The 16253-nt window shown below is 40.8% G+C and overlaps 1 protein-coding gene and 1 long non-coding RNA gene across 9 annotated transcripts; one reads left to right on the top strand and one right to left on the bottom strand.

Annotated features, from left to right (window-relative positions):
* The first annotated feature begins 476 nt into the window (after positions 1-476).
* LOC120111827 lies at positions 477-2434 on the top strand. Its single transcript, XR_005513217.1, has 3 exons — positions 477-960; positions 1070-1300; positions 2085-2434. It is a non-coding gene; the product is annotated as an uncharacterized LOC120111827 (long non-coding RNA).
* Positions 2435-6107: 3673 nt separating this feature from the next.
* LOC103698408 (E3 ubiquitin-protein ligase RGLG2-like) lies at positions 6108-11474 on the bottom strand. 8 transcript variants are annotated; one of them, XM_026801573.2, is made up of 12 exons: positions 11064-11471; positions 10237-10499; positions 9073-9157; positions 8268-8408; positions 8044-8157; positions 7847-7944; positions 7571-7650; positions 7361-7466; positions 7154-7281; positions 6796-7072; positions 6601-6657; positions 6108-6527 (listed from the first exon to the last, which is right to left on the bottom strand). In XM_026801573.2, exons 2-12 carry the CDS (start codon positions 10417-10419, stop codon positions 6447-6449), a joined length of 1350 nt encoding a protein of 449 aa, XP_026657374.2. In that variant the 5' UTR covers positions 10420-10499; positions 11064-11471; the 3' UTR covers positions 6108-6446. The 8 variants fall into 8 exon arrangements, with proteins under 8 accessions (XP_026657374.2, XP_026657371.2, XP_038985651.1 ...); XM_026801570.2 differs by having other exon boundaries at positions 10237-10502; XM_039129723.1 differs by having other exon boundaries at positions 11034-11471.
* Positions 11475-16253: the final 4779 nt, after the last annotated feature.

The raw sequence follows: 16253 nt of genomic DNA on the forward strand, positions 1-16253 counted from the left end.
CACTAATTAGGATTTAAAAAATTCTAGGGCAGAAAATGGATGGTATTTTTGTTCATTTGTCAGTGATTTACTTGATTTAAAGAATACGCCAGGAACATAACATAGCTACTCACCAGAAGATCCTTTACTCAATTGGGCAAGAGGAGGAGCCATTTACATAGCTATTAGCAATGAGCCTTTCCTGCAATTTGAATGGTAGCTGCTATTCTGTTGGAAGTAGCAACTTTTAATGCTCTTGCACTGTTTATGGAAAATCTTTGGTGGATTTAGATCATGATTTTCTGGATAAAAGACTGAATTTTGGATTTCCTGGCACATTAATTGAATAGTTAGTTCCTGAAGTGTGTTACCTTGTCCCTCTGAAACTTCTTCTTCATAGGATGTGAAAACGAAGATGAACAGTCTCGAGTTTCTTGTAGAAGCTTTCTTGCCTTAATACAGTGACTGATTCGCACACTTTGTAAGCTATCCTTTTGATACTCCATTTTATTTATTCCGAAAAGTTCAGGAATAGATATGTACGGAATAGAAAAATTCCACCCACCCAAGTAAAGAACTGTTACAAATAATGAAGAAAGTAATAGATTTAGGTAAGAAGCAATATAAAATAAACCAAATTTGATACCTGAATATTCGGTTTGATAACCTGCTACTAATTCCTCCTCTGCTTCCGGTAAATCAAATGGCAATCTCTCACATTCGGCTAGAGAAGAAATTAGAAAAACAATAAACCCTATAGGTTGACGCCACAGATTCCACCCCCAAAAACCATATTTGGACCATCACAAACTTTAATTACTATTCCTCTGTCCAATTACTAGCTTTTAGGATGTCATCTGTAATTTGTTCTTGTATGCAGAAGCATTCTTCTTGGTGTATAATTTTAGAGGTCATGTTAAAGGAGATGCAGCTGAAAGATTCTGTTTTTGTTATCAACAGCACATACAATCTTTCAGAAAGGTAACAATGATCAAGACAGCTTCGAATTCAAAATGAAGATTGTGCAGCAATATAGCCGATTCTTCTTTTCTTCTTCTTCTTCTTCTTCTTCTTTTTTGTTTGTTTGTAGGCAGTGGAGTAGGACCCCACTACCATCTAGGATGTGATACACCTCTAAATCCCCCTTTGCTTAGTACACTACTACATGTGTAGGAAAATGAGATGTCCAATAGGCATGGTGGATCTTCGAAGCACCCAGACTAGCTGGAAGTCGACGGGCTATGAAAGCTTCAAGAGAGGAGATGATGTCCCAAGTATCTGAGCTGGGGATGAGCAATGGAGGAAGCTTTCTTGATCCCAGGTATGACAGTGTCTGAATCTCCCCGTAGCACTAATCTGGCGGCTTTGAGAGTGAATGCGGCATACTGTATTCCATTCAAAGCAGCCATGAGCTCCACCATTGGAACAGTTGTCGGTTGCAGGTGTATATATAATTATATGTGATCCTCCCCTGATGATCCTCTGATGATAAATCTTGTGCCAGCCTTGGCATGGGGGATGGAGCCATCAATATGTACATTAAGTTATCCAGGTACAGGGGGTTCCCATTAAATTATTAGCTTCTCAGGGAAAACCAGAGACCCAGTACCCAATCTGCATATATATATATATATATATATATATATATTTCTTTTGTGCTTAACTTTCAATTTATAACTTAAAATAAAAATAAAAATATGACAAAAAATTACGATAAGTGGACATGATATCCAAAGAAAATAAGAAATCAACGAGGATAAGTTAGTGTGGAGAAGAAAAACATGATAAATATAGGCAAACCATTTCCTCCGCTCATCTTTTTAATGTTTTTGTGTTGCTCTCTTAACCACTGATTATACTGCATTTATAATCGGGTTGACCTTGACGAATGTGTTTGGATGGGTTGGTGGTTCCAAATCAAAAATTGCAAACTGTGGCCAAAATATCTGATCAAGAATTAGATTGAGAACAGCAGTGCGGCTTGTGTATCTCTGGAAAAGATGAAATATTTACATCATCTAGAAATATTTGTATCTAAAATAAATTAATTGTTCATTGTTCATCATGCGACCGCCAATTATTAATAATCAACTACTATTTGACAGGAAATTTTCAGGAATTGTCAATGAAGATGCCCTCTTCAACCTATAGTTTGTTCGAGATGTGACATCAACTTTCATTAGCTCTTCGAATAAAGTCTTATCAAACGCATCCCTATAATCGTGGAATCATTTGGGGCTTTAGTGTGCCTATTATTTTCAAAGCATCAATGAAGTTTATCTTAGGGACCACTTGGCTTTAGACTGATGTCAAAGCATGGAGTGATTTTGAAAATGAACAGAAAAACAGCAATGCTAACTTACATATACATTTTTGGATGAATCACCTCCATAGATTTATGCTATATCATTGGGCAATCTCAAGGTAAATAATAAATTCTTGTTGGCTAAACATTGAGAAGATTTTTTTTTCTTTTTTCTTTTTTTGAGGAAAAGAGAGAAGATAAAACTTCTCTTATCAATTACGGTTGAATCTGAGGAACCGGATCAGCCGGGGAAGGCAAATTCTGGACAGAGTTTCCAGGACTCTGCGGGGGACGCCGGGAAGCGTTGGAGGCTCCCTTACTTCTCAACTTCATGACCGCGACTCGGTCCCTTCCTCTAGCCGCGACCGATATTTGCTTCATAAGCTGGTCGGACAGTATGGCTATGGTATGTGCTTGAAAATAGGGTCGGAGTCTCCGAGCTGAAATGATCAGGGCAAAAATTGTCTTCTCAAGCTTAGAATATCGGGTCTCAGGATTCCTGAGGATCCGGCTGGTATAGTAAATTGGCTTCTGGAGCTTGTCCTCTTTCCGGACCAAGACTGAGCTCACTGCGACCGGGGAGACGGCCAGATACAAGTAAAGAACCTTGCCCTGCCGAGGCTTAGTGAGTAGCGGGGGGGAAGCCAGGAGGCACCTGAGCTCTTCAAAGGCCTGCTGGCATTCCTCCGACTACAGAAAGTTCTTTGGCCGCTTTAGGATCTTGAAGAATGGAAGGCAGCGCTCGGCCGACCTGGAGGCAAACCTCTCCAAGGCTGCGACTCGCCCAGTGAGCCGCTGCACTTCCTTAACTGTCCTTGGAGGCATCATCTCTTACAGCGCTCGGATTTTCTCGGGGTTGGCCTCAACTCCACGCTGGGTTACTATGAAACCTAGGAATTTGCCTGAGGTGACTCCGAACGCGCACTTCGCAGGGTTGAGCTTCATTTGGTATTTCCTGAGCTTGGAGAATGTTTCATTGAGGTCAGCTACATGGTGTTCCGCCGCTTGACTTTTCACCAGCATGTCATCCACGTAGACTTCCATATTTCGGCCGATCTGATCTTCAAAGATTTGGCTGACCAGCCTCTGGTATGTGGCTCCAGCATTCTTCAGCCCGAATGGCATTACCTTGTAACAATAGGTGCCCTTGTCGGTGATGAAGGCCGTCTTCTCCTCATCTTCTGACGCCATTCGGATCTGATTGTATCCTGAGAAGGCGTCCATGAAGGTCAGCAGTTGATGTTTCGAGGTGGAATCGACGAGCTGGTCGATGATGGGGATGGGGAAACTATCCTTCGGGCAGGCCTTGTTCAGGTCGGTGTAGTCCACGCACATGCACCATTTTCCATTGGCCTTCTTTACGAGGACCACATTGGCAAGCCAATCTGGGTAGGAGACCTCCCGGATGAAGCCGGCCTTAAGGAGCTTATCCACTTCCTTGGCTGCTGCTTGTTGCCATTCCGGGGCAGAGCCCCGTTTCTTCTGTTTTACAGGCCTGCAGGTCGGTTTCACCTGGAGTCGGTGGACTATGACCTCAGGGTCGATTCCTGGTATGTCGGCGGGCGACCAGGCGAAGACATCAATGTTGGCCCGGAAGAATTCGATCAGGCGCTTCCTTTCGCGGGGGCTGGCGCCGGCTGGCAGCAAAATTGGTGGTGAACTGCCTGCCGAGCTGCTCGAAAGAGGATACCGTGCTCGGCTTTAGTCCGGAAAACCAAAGCCGAGCTGTCCCTCGGAGGGTCGCTGGGAAGGCCTTGCAGAGCACGGCCTCCGAGGACCCTTGCAGTGTCATAAGAGCTCGGTAGCTTTCCAAATGGTCGAGGGGGTCGGTAGTTTCGCTGTAGGGCTCCACTTGAGGCATCTTGAACCTCGGAGGGACCGGCTCGTCCTCGATTTGGCGGGAGAAGGGGGACTTGGTGGTAAATTCAAAATCCCCCTCGTGTCTTGCACTCCTGCTGTAGAGCGCTTCAATCTGGCGCTCCAGGTTCTCGACTTTTCTATCGAGCTCCCCAACCCGGAGAATTGTCACCGTAGTTTGCTCCGGCTCACGGCGGTCCGGGGCCGACTCGGCTTCAGAGAGCTGGGGTCTTCTGTTTAGACTTCCCCCCGGCAGCTCTCTCTGGGGGGACACTCGCTCTTCGTTGTTAGCCCTAGAAGAGCCATGAAGGTTCTGGCCTTGGAGAATCGGGCCGTTCGGAGGAAGCTCCGGCGGGATCTGGGCCTGTGGGGGGAGCGTAGGTAAGGCTTCCTCACGCCAAAGACCTTGGACGGCGGCGGCCAAGGCCTGGACTTGCTGCACCAGGGCGTTGAACTGTTCCGGCTGAATCTGAGAAACCGGATCAGCCGGGGAAGGCAAATTCTGGACAGAGTTTCCAGGACTCTGCGGGGGACGCCGGGAAGCGTTGGAGGCTCCCTTACTTCTCAACTTCAGCCCGAACTCTTTCATTAGCGCACGGATGGTGGCAGTGCTAGCTTATAAGACCCATCAAAGTAGGCCATAAGAATGTTTTATTATAAAAAACCTGCTCTCCATTGAGACCATGCTAACATATAATTCCTACTATATATTTGGCCATGCCCCAAAATTAATTATCTATATATTGATTTCTTCGAAAATCACATAGCTAACCGGCAGCTTAAGCCATTAATTGGTAAGGTTATAGAATAAGAAAAAAGGAATGGGATGGGGCATTCATCGTACAGTACTTACACTAAAAAATTAGTTAGTGTCGAGAGACTAGGCTTTTCATTAAAGTAGAAGATAAAATTTCATCGTCGTAAGGGAAGGCCTTGGTCAATCAACTCACTGTAGTTCAATCGGTAAGAGCACCGCCTTATCAAGGTGGAAAGCTGCGGGTTTCGGTGCTATACAGGAGAATAATACATTCAACAAAAAAAAAACGTCGACCCTCGCAACGAATCCACGTGCCTCGACAAAAGCTTTATCTTCTTTACGATTGTCCAAATCCAGAGAGAGATCACGATTCTATGGCAAGAAGTATCACGACAGAAGCTTATCTTCTTTACGATTGTCCAGATCCATCTCGAGGTGTAGCGGGTAGGTGGAGTTAAGCCTCCGATATAGCCTCGCCCGAGAGAGAGAGAGAGAGAGATCACGATTCCATGGCAAGAAGAAAACAAAGAAACAAGAATCTATGACACAAGCCCGGTAGAAAGGAACATTTCATATTATTACTTAAATATTTTTGCATCTATGCCTGTCTCCACTGTATTTTTATAGAGAATCCTAAAAAGATCAATATCGACATATATAGCCTGTTGGTGCCAATCCAACCCACGACCCGGAGTTTATAAGATTTTCCAAGAACCTGTGCGCCATTGATTGATATTCTCTATCAAGCAATTGTATCCAAATGAGACCATTCTATCCATGAAAGAAGCAATGAAATGGAATCAATACGCTTGAAGTAACTGCATGAAGGGGAAGAGCTTGTGTGAAAAGAATGCCTCGAGAAATTTGTTTCCCTGCTTGGGTTTGTACAGTGACAACCGATCAAGGGGTCCATATGCACATATTAACAATGTTAAAAGGACACAATAGATAAAATAGTTATTTATGGATATATAGTAAGTATGTACATACATATGTATTTATCTGAGAGATTCCAAAGATGCCCTATTTTTAACTATTTTATAGTAATATCATGCTTGATGAACATCTCAAATAATAAAGTCCATGTTACCAATCCACAAAGCCAGACAAAAGTGAATAGTGCTTGTGTCCAACATAGATATAATACGAAGAAGGAAACAAAAACTGATAAGAGGAATTAAACTAGGAAAAACATGGTTTTTACCCTCCTTTTACCTCAAAAAAAAAAAGGAAAATTGATATTGCTTTTATTTGGGAAAAACATATTTATTTACATAATCCAGGAGAAAGGAACATGCATAATCCAGCAAAATGAAACATGTTTTAACTTGCACCAATGGTGCATTGCTTATATTGCAACTGCCCGCTATTGAGAACCAACTGCTGTATGCAAACGAGTATTGCACCAAAGCAACTACTGAATACTGTTCGACGATGATGATGTACTCAACCTTTACTTGTGTCCCAGATGTGTGCCGACTTTCATGAAACACAACCTGTTATGGAGTCATCATTCTGGACATTAATGTGAATGATAGTCTCAAAGCATCAGTAAAGTCTGATTCTAGTTGCTATCTGGCTCTGGCAAATTGGGCAGACCTGCAAGCTTTCTCCACACTTATGGCAAGTCTGCAATAAAAAAAATATTATCAGTGCAGATTAAGTATCGTTGGAAGAAAAAAGAAGGAAATCTACTGCATACCTGATGCCCACACCCAAATGCGAGATTCTTAGCTTGCCACAAGCAAATGGGACAAATCTGTTAACAGAAAAAGAAATATTTTTGGCATCCGTGAATTAAAACTTTATATTAACATTGACATTATCAATATGCTTTACACCGAAGACACGGTTCCCTCAGATATAGCAATAACTACAACCACATGAAAATCCATACCCAATACAGCAAACTCAGAAGTTTTGAAGTGATCTGCTCATCACAAGCCTTATAAAATAACAGGTCAGCACTCAGCATATGGACCAAAATGTAAATCAATTTATTTACTTGTTTCTCTTCTAGAGAACTCTCCGATGGAATGGCTGGCGCCCTTTTATGAACTCCAGCACCTTGCTCCGAGCTGCTTGAGTGCGAGTATTTTGGATTTGAATATGCTGAACCATGACTTTTAATTGGTGGAGGGAGAGAAGTCATTTCCGGTGTTCCTCTTCGTTTACTGGGGAACAAAAAGGAAATAACTTGAACAGCAGAAACATTGTTTAATCAAAATCATGAATCAGAAACATCATCCTAATACCCCAAAAGTTGAAGGTCTATTGTTGCTTTATATTGTGATGGGATTTCCATCAATGCTGCAAGCGCGAACTCTGTCTCCTTTCTGCTGTTGGAAATATTTCTAGACATGATCTCTGTAAAGTTCACAAACTGCATAAAACCAAATCACAAAATGACCACTCTTCATATGCATATGTAGTATCATACTTATGTATGTTCAGTTTGTAACCTGGAAATTATCAAATGCTCGTGAAGGTATATTATCATCAAATTCTCTCATCATGTCCCATGGTCCATCACCAACTCCAACTAGAACTATTGACAGCGGGTAATCACTACCAAGTACCAACATAAGAGGTGCAAGTCAGAATAACTAACAGTAAATATATGATTAAAAAGCAAATAAAAAGGCTTTACTATCTCAAATGTTGTCAATCACCTAGCTTTGACTATGGCATTCATAGTATCTCGCTCTTGTGAACTCAGCTGGCCGTGAATTGTGTCAACACTGCGTGTTACCTAAGGTCAAATTAGTATGAGGAGTATTAGATCCCCAAGAAAATAGACATGTTGGAAGCAGGACAAAATACTATAAACTGAGATGTGGAAAAAGAAAACAGACAAATTAGTGCTCTTTTATTGCATAATATAAAAATCTACGAATAGGGAAAATAACAACGAAAAATTGAAAAGAGAAGCATCTTGAATAGCTGACCTGTCCATCTGCTATTATAAGAAGAACATGATATTGGCCACCACTATTATCTACAATGCCGATGGCTGTTTCAATTATTGGTGCAAAGGATGTTGGTCCTGTCAAGAAGGTCCAGAGTCATGACCAAATAGGAACTTCACAATGATCTATATGAGGTTGACAAAAATATAGCATGTAAGTAAGAGCATCGTACAGACCAGCTAATCGAAGATGTGGAACTAATTCTTTATATCTTTGTAGTGCTTCCTCAAAGCCATTACATGGTCGGTTCTCTGGATAAAAACTGAATACCTCCTGATCATGTGTGGATGCTGCAATATAGAAACAATAACAAGAATCCCCAGACAGTTTTATAAAGGTAGCCTTGAAATTTGTAGCAAAATTAAGTAGACCTTTTTCTACAAGCTAGAGCGACACTAACCATCTCCGAATCCAAAGCAAGGAATAAGATTATCCTCATCAAAAGCAGATAGAGTTCTTCCAATAATTGATAATGCCTGCTCATATGGGTTTGGAGTATGCCCAATGTCATGCAAACATCGGCGGTTGAAAGAAACTCTGCCTGGTAACAGTGTAGGATTCATGAATGAGGATTTTAAAAGTTTCTAAGGCTAAACTTTACACAACCTTTTCTAAGATATGAATACCTAGCAGAAATACTGAGGTGGAAGTAATCAGCATTACTTATAATTCTCTTTCTGTTTTACATTCTCTCCCATATATTATCCAAAAATCTAGAGCATGCAACAGGAATAGTCCATTCAGGTACTAGTTCAAACAAGCATTATATAGATATTTAACTAGTGGAAAAAATCAGCTAATGCCACAGATAAAGTAGGATCCTAGACCTAATATAAAAATCTGTTGGTTGCTTCAAAAACTTGTTATAAAAAAATTGTAACTGTAACATAATAAAACATGAAGGAAAAACATCATCCCCCCCCCCCCCCCCCCCCCCCACAACACACACACACACACACCCCCCATCACAGCATCACAGCACCTGTTTTGCATAAATTCCATATCAGCTAAGCATTAAGCATCAAGATGTTACATTAAAAATAATGAGCTTTTCCGCTTATGAGATCTCCCAGATTTGGCCCACAAAGAAGTAAAAGCATTTCATAAGTTGATTTTCTGTGCCTGTTAATAATTACATGGTGCAGAACCACAAGCTGATAACAAAAAATTTAAAGGCAGTAGATCACAAGTTTATGAAATAAAACCTGTCCATTCGTTGCTCTTTGTAAAATCAATTCCCACAATCAGATTTGAAGATTCAAGACCAGCTTGTGAAAGAGCTTCTGTTACCTAGGTTTAAAAACAATATAAGGTCAATAAAGTATGACAGTTTATATTGATAGATAGCTAATGTTTAGTGGAGATTGATGAATGAATGTAGTTAACACAGATTATTTGAGACATAGAAGTGAGATGATAAGTAAGACCACCTTAAATAAGTAACATTACATCCCCGCCATTAACATACAGTAAAGCAGATGATTTTAATACAGAAGTGAAAGTCATTAAATGAAACTACCTGAGAAAAAGCATCATTATATGCTTCCCATTGACATTCAGTATAAGAAAATTTATTTGTAATATTAAAGTTGAGACTGAATAAGCCTTGTATGATCTTTGATATAGTTCTTCTGGGTGGCTGAGACTTCTTTTATTTTTCCTTCTTTCCTTTTCAGACTCTTCCTCAGTATCATGATCTTAATATATGCACATTTACTTGATCAAAAAAGATTTTGGTTGTTTAAAAATGAAACATCCCCATTGGAGGTAGTATGTCCTATCCCATGCAAAACCCCATTTTGTCAAACATCAACAATTTGCATCCCGTGTCCTGCTCCATCATGGGTGTTACCTATCAACCTTGTACAGGACAGTTTAGTTAGCTTTAATGATGTAAAGAAGGAACGCCTCATACCATCTATTTGCAGTTAATTTTATGGATCATATTTCATCATTGATTCCTGTGCCATAGATTACTTCATATCAAGCCTTCTCTAGTCTTGCTACAACTATGAACTTCAGCAAGAAACTAAAGCCACCTCCCTGCTTGAAAACCTAAAAATTCCTTTCATATTAACAAGGGACAGAATTAATTTTTCTAACCAATCCTGCGAGTAACCTAGAGTAAGCCTAGACCTTGATTACGTTAACTTGATATCTAGCAGTCATTTTTTCAGCATTTTCAGCTTCAAAAACTTCTCAACACCGCATATTTAAGCATGGTGTTTTATACTTTCTGACACAGAAGAGCACATAATAGCTAAATCATTCTTTCCCATTGGAATTTGAAAATTCATAGAATAGAAGTACAATAAACGCATCAAAAAGAGATATTTAAAATATGATGAAGAGTAGGGGGGTTGGAATACCTGGTCAAGCGAGTGGTAATCATCACCTATTTTTGTATACTTTCTCTGCACCCTCTCTACTGTTCTAGGCTGTAGATTATTCCCTGGGTAAGGAGAGTACCTCGAAGTGCTTCGTGAAGGCGGAGTCCCATAATTATGTGAATAACGATGGGGGCTCCTAGATTTCGACCATTTTCCTCCCATAATCACACTTCCAATCTATAGCAAACTTCTTAACACACAGCTCTCCGAAGAAAACAGCCCTCAACCACCAAATAAACCCTCTGCTGAAGACCAAAACCAAACATGAATCAACCTCAATTTCCGGCAGAAATATATGAAGATGCAAACCCAAATTCTAGGCGATAACAAACCAAAATTCAAATTCCTTTATTTCAAGAAAAGCAAGCATGAAAACACCCAAAATCCTCACCAACAATAACTGAAGGTATAAACATCCAACTCAGAATTCTTGAAGCTCAAACAAATTTAGATTGTGGAAAAGCGGATCAGAAGATTAGTCAGAACATATACTTGTACAAAAGCCAAACCTAATTTTTCTTTTCCCAACAGAATAATTAAAATACTCTCAAAAAATCGAACTTTCCAAAGACCCACACGACCAAATCACTAAACCAACCCCATTAAATATTATAATCCAACGAAAATCATTGAAAGCTTCCTACATTGATAAGATCTCCACCAAAAGCAACAGTAGAAAATGATAAAAATGAACAAATCAAGCAAGAAAGAGATGGAATAACGCTAGATTCCCACTGAAACATTATGCGGAGAGATTAACGGGGGAGAGGGAGTACCAATTACGTCGGGGAGGAGGAGAAGCGTACCGTTTCGGGCGGAGAAGAAGATGGCGGTTAGCAATCGAATCCCCCCGTGACTCCGAGAGGACCCCGATCTTGGTGACCAGCGAGGAAGTTTCCTCGTTAACGTACTTACTTTTCACGACACCCAACGCCATTATTGGTGTATTAAATGCAAGATGTGGGCCCAGGTGTCAGAGAGGGTGTGATGTTTGGTGCGCTGAAAGTATGAGACTTATCTGGACCGCTCCCAAGCCAGCTGCGATTCTCCCATGTAGTCCACGTGGCGATCATTGGCCATGAGGTGCACTCTTGTATTTTTTTTTCTTCTTTAATGATGGTAATTTATTAATCCTAAGTTTGGATTTGATAAAATAGATTCAGATTATAAACATATCAACCTATCTAAACTTGTTTACTAAATAAATTAGATTCAAATTTAGATATTCAAGGTGGAGAAATATCCGAGGGGGTTTCATGTAGAGAAGACTTGTTCATAAAATTGGGGCTTGAGGACAAGTTCCGACAGAATTCCCTGCATGCACAGAGCTGGATATCAACCTGGAAGCCCCTTCAGCCCATTGGCTCTTTCATGGTAATTCAATCCCATTAGATGAAAGACGACTGAAGAAAAGTCATAATATTTTGTATCAAAAAAAAAAGTCAGAATATCTGAATACCACGTCAAAGTCTATATGCCAAGTGTCATCAATTGCTTAAATCGTTATAGATAGAAGAGAACTGGCAATGTTGATGGAATTTTCCAATCTGAATGCCTTATGTTATATGAATCTATGGGTGGCTGAGACTGCATGAACCATGCTTGAGGACTAATTTCTTGTGGTTTTTGAAAGAGTCAGCAGCAGTAGGTTTCATTGTTCATTTTCGTGGCTCGAGACCGAGCAAAAGGAATTTCGTGTTATACTTCCTTTTGACCGCTTAAGAAATGTGTGATTGTTAGAAAGTCACAATTGAGCTTGAATTCTCTGCAATTTAGCTTCTCAATACGTAGATAGTTGACTAATTAACTCGAGGACACCAAATTCTTGCTGTATTTTAGAATTATAGCTGCCTTTAGGTGTGGGAGAGGTTTGCTAAATAAACAATCAAGCACTGAAAGTTCATAGGTCCCCATGGACTGGTAGCTCGTTCCGACGAATCTATAGACTAAATCATGCCATAGAAAAAATCAGTTTGTGGTCCACATATTGGCATGGGCATGCCTTATATCACAATTATCACATGCATGCCCCCTGCTGCATCTTTTATGCCTAACTTTCTCCAATTTGCTATTATTACTGTTGCAGGCCTTCCGACCCGACAACAGCATAGTCCCCACAAACTGACGGCAGATAACGGCACGCGTCCCCCATGAGGTATTGTCCGCTCTGGGACTCCGGCCCGCGTGTCCAGCGCTACTGGGGGAATTTTTTCCTGCCCGCGCGTCCAGCGCTGACGGAGGGATACCCGCACGGTTTTGCCCCACAAAAAGCGCCTGGTGAGAAAAGAGGTTTTCCCTCCTTATAAGGCACAGACTTTTCTGCTGCCTAATCGGTATGGGACTAAATTCGGCACCACACCCACAACAATTGCCTTGTTGAGTTGATGTGCAACACTTACCTTTAGTATGGATATATCCAAAAAAAAGTTAAAAAATAGCAAGTCTCAGAGTGCCCTAGGCAACTTCCTTTTCACAAGGCCTTCTAAGTGATCGGCTATATACGAGGCCGTCCAATCCGCGGCCTCATTAACTTCTCTGTAAGCATGCTCGGCCTAGAAAGCAACATCGCCACTAACGATGGCCCAAATGTCCAGGAGCAGGGGTGGCACCCAATGACCCAAAATAGATCTGGATTGGGTGATGCATCAAACACTGGGGGATGATAGCATCTAACTCATTTGCACTACCAATGTCCCAATAGATGAGCAAGCGTTTATGGAGATTTATTTTTGCTTCACTTTGCAGCATACGTGGCTCTTCACTGATCTTAGTTTTCGAAGGATATTAGGAAAGTGGGAAGGTTCTGTCATCGATGCTCAATCTAATAAAGCAAGTTAAAGGAGTCGTTTGGTTTATTTTGTTATTTAGACTTTTGTCAACTCAAGGAATAAGATAAGACCCAAGAATATTTGGCGGGTGGCAATTGCAGCTAGTATCAAGAATGGAGAATTAACCCCAAGGACAATTTGATAAGTGAAAGATCATGGAAAAAGTCGTAATTTGATTAAGAATATCAATATATAAAGAGTTTTCAATTTTCACTTGTGGAAGTCATTTTTGATTCACCCCGGAGTCAAAATTGTTGGTGGCAATAGGAAGCCACCATGGTATCTGATCCAGTTGGGTAGGCCTCCTGAATGAACGCTATCACTAAATTGTCTCCACAATTTTTTCCTTTTTTTAATTTGAAAGGAGTTAAAACAGACCAGGTTTATTGGAAGGGCCCTGGAAAAGGAGATTAGGGTGCCAAAAAATAATAAGAAGAAGAACAAACAAAAAGCCCTGTTCGACCAGCACACTATGTATTTCAAGGTGATCGGGGCAATATATAAAATCAATGTAATACACGATGGAGTCTTGCACATCACAAATCCAATCAGAAATATCATGATCAACTTATAGTCATTCTAAATGGGCATGTGCAATAGTGTCATTTAATCCACATAAACTATAGGCTGGATCAGCTCTAATACTGTGAAGGCCCGATCTAGGCCCAATCCACACGATCGGCCCGACCTGTGGTTTGACCTCTGGAGTAGCCAAGCACATGTTACACGTGTGACAAGAATGGAAAACTCACAGAGGAAGTCTTCTTCTCCTTTGGTGATTTCGGCTAGGAGTCAGAGTTCTAGAGCCGTCGGGACCCTAGGGCTTCTCTATAAAGGGAGAGCTCTCTCCCTCCATACCTATCCATTCCAAATAATCCTCCTCTTTCCCTCTCCTTCTTTCTCCTTTTTTTCTATTAAGTTCGTGGCTGCTCGTCATTATGCTTGCCAGAAATCGGGACCACCAAACACCACCTGAGCTGAGGTAACGCTCTGATCTTCTTCTCCTTTCACTCTTCTTCTTCCCGCGACCCGAAATCACGGCCGCCGATCAAAAAATCAGCCAGAAATCAACTGAATAAGGATCCCTATTTTGCCTCTTTTTTTTCTTTTTTCGGCCATGCCTATCGTCGGCGTTCATCGCCAAAGCCCCCGGTCACTTCCCAATATTGGTCCATGGTTGGAACAAGACCCCAGCCGCAAGCGAGCGGCTAGGATTTGAATACATTGAGGCAAGAAATCATCTATGTCCAGCCCTGCTTTTGGTTTGATTTTGGACGGCCAACCGCCACCGCACCTCATCGGACCACCATGGTTAGCCACTAGTCAAAGTTCCTCTGTTTGCTAAAAAAGAAGAAAAGTTCTCTTTCTCTCTCGTTTCCTTCCTTCTCTCTTCTCCCTCTTTCTCTCTCTAGGAGACCTATGGATCCTAGTATAGGATCCTGTCGACCTGGCCCACAAATCCAAGTTGACACCTATAAAGAGCCTTAATCTACCCTGGTGCCCAGGCAGCCTGCCAGACTGATCACCCCAGTCCTATTAAGTGCCCATGAAACTCAGTATTAATGAACCCTATAAATTGGCCTTAGCCCTAATCTAGTCTGTGCCTCATGATTCATTAATCGAGTTGCTTAGACCTGACCTAACTGGGTCGTCATTATCCAGCCGATGTGGGACTAAACATGCCCACACTTGTTCTCACACACAGTAACACCAAAAGATATGAAGCAGTGGAGCATATTTTTTTTAAAGTTCTGAGATTAGACCCCCAAAGCATTTTCCATGGTGATAACTAAGTCTAGAAACAATCAGCCGAGATTTCATGCGGCAACATGAAAAATACTAAAGATTTTCAATGTAGATTCAGTGCTGCACATACCCAAAACTACAATAGGACAATAGCTAAAACTCTTCTGTTTGTTTTCCCCATTTTTAGGCAGCATAGAAATCAGAAGTTTGCAAAGCAAATGCCAAAGCACCACACAGTACAATGAAAGTTGACATATGTTAAACTAGCATTATTCCCATTTAACAGAAAAAGCAAACCAACATGGAAATTCTAGCGATCCATAAATTTTAAAAAAAATTATTGTCTAACTGCAAAAGGATGGTAAACATACACAATTGTGTACAGCAACTAAAAGATTACAGCAAATGGAAGACTAACATCAAAAAATTGTTTGCAGATGTCATCTGCAGTCCTGGTTATGTGACAGAAAAAAAGTACAATCATCTTAACCAACAGATAGGAAGGTTGAATTTTTGCATTGAAAAGACGTCACAGCAGCTTACAGCTATTTTAAGGAAACCTCCTCGTTTTTTCGTAGCACAAAGCACAAACCAACAATTAGACATTAGATATACTCCAACAAGATGGGACCATGGAAAGTGATGACTGCCACTTAAAGAAAAACTTTGTATCAGCTCCAAGATAACATTTAACTAATAATCATCTTGTTGAAAAAGTCAGCTTGCTCTGGAAAGTAGTCCATTAATTCATCCTTGGTCACCCATACATAGTCCTGACACTTTCCAATATGGAGTTTGCTGGTACCAATTACTTGTGATTTGAAAAAGAATCTCTGTTAAGAAGAGAGATGGAAAAAGGTTACGGAAAGTAACCAACCAAATATACCATTTTGGAATGTTTCTATATCAAAATAATACACAAAGTGGGGGTACATGGAGGGCAGGTTGATACATAGACTAGTTCAACATAAAAGCAGCAAGCTCCATCACATCTTTAATTAGGATTTATTTGCAAATCCTGTTCCACTATTTATTCCAATCAAATATCATGTGCTTCATCATTATGCTCATAAATAAATGCTCAACTTCTCAAAACTTAATTGACTGATGCCAATATTTCTGATACCCTCACTGTGAATTTGCTAGCTTAATGTTACGCAATTCCAATGGAAGGTCGAAGGTGCTAGCATCCTTCTTGGATGCATAGATATCATATCATTGTGGTCATATCCACACAATTGACAATGGCTGTACGAGGCAATATAATGGAGGAGAAAGATCAGGGCAGGCCGTTGATCCTGCAATCTTAAAATTTCACTGAAAATCACCTTCTAAGACATATTCTAGTATCTTGAAAATCTCAGGATTGCAGGACAGATGGACCTCCCCCAATCCCTCCAACTTCTCCATCACTCTTAGCCA

The sequence above is a fragment of the Phoenix dactylifera genome, chromosome 9, assembly GCF_009389715.1.
Source record: "Phoenix dactylifera cultivar Barhee BC4 chromosome 9, palm_55x_up_171113_PBpolish2nd_filt_p, whole genome shotgun sequence".
Taxonomy (NCBI): Eukaryota; Viridiplantae; Streptophyta; class Magnoliopsida; order Arecales; family Arecaceae; genus Phoenix; species Phoenix dactylifera.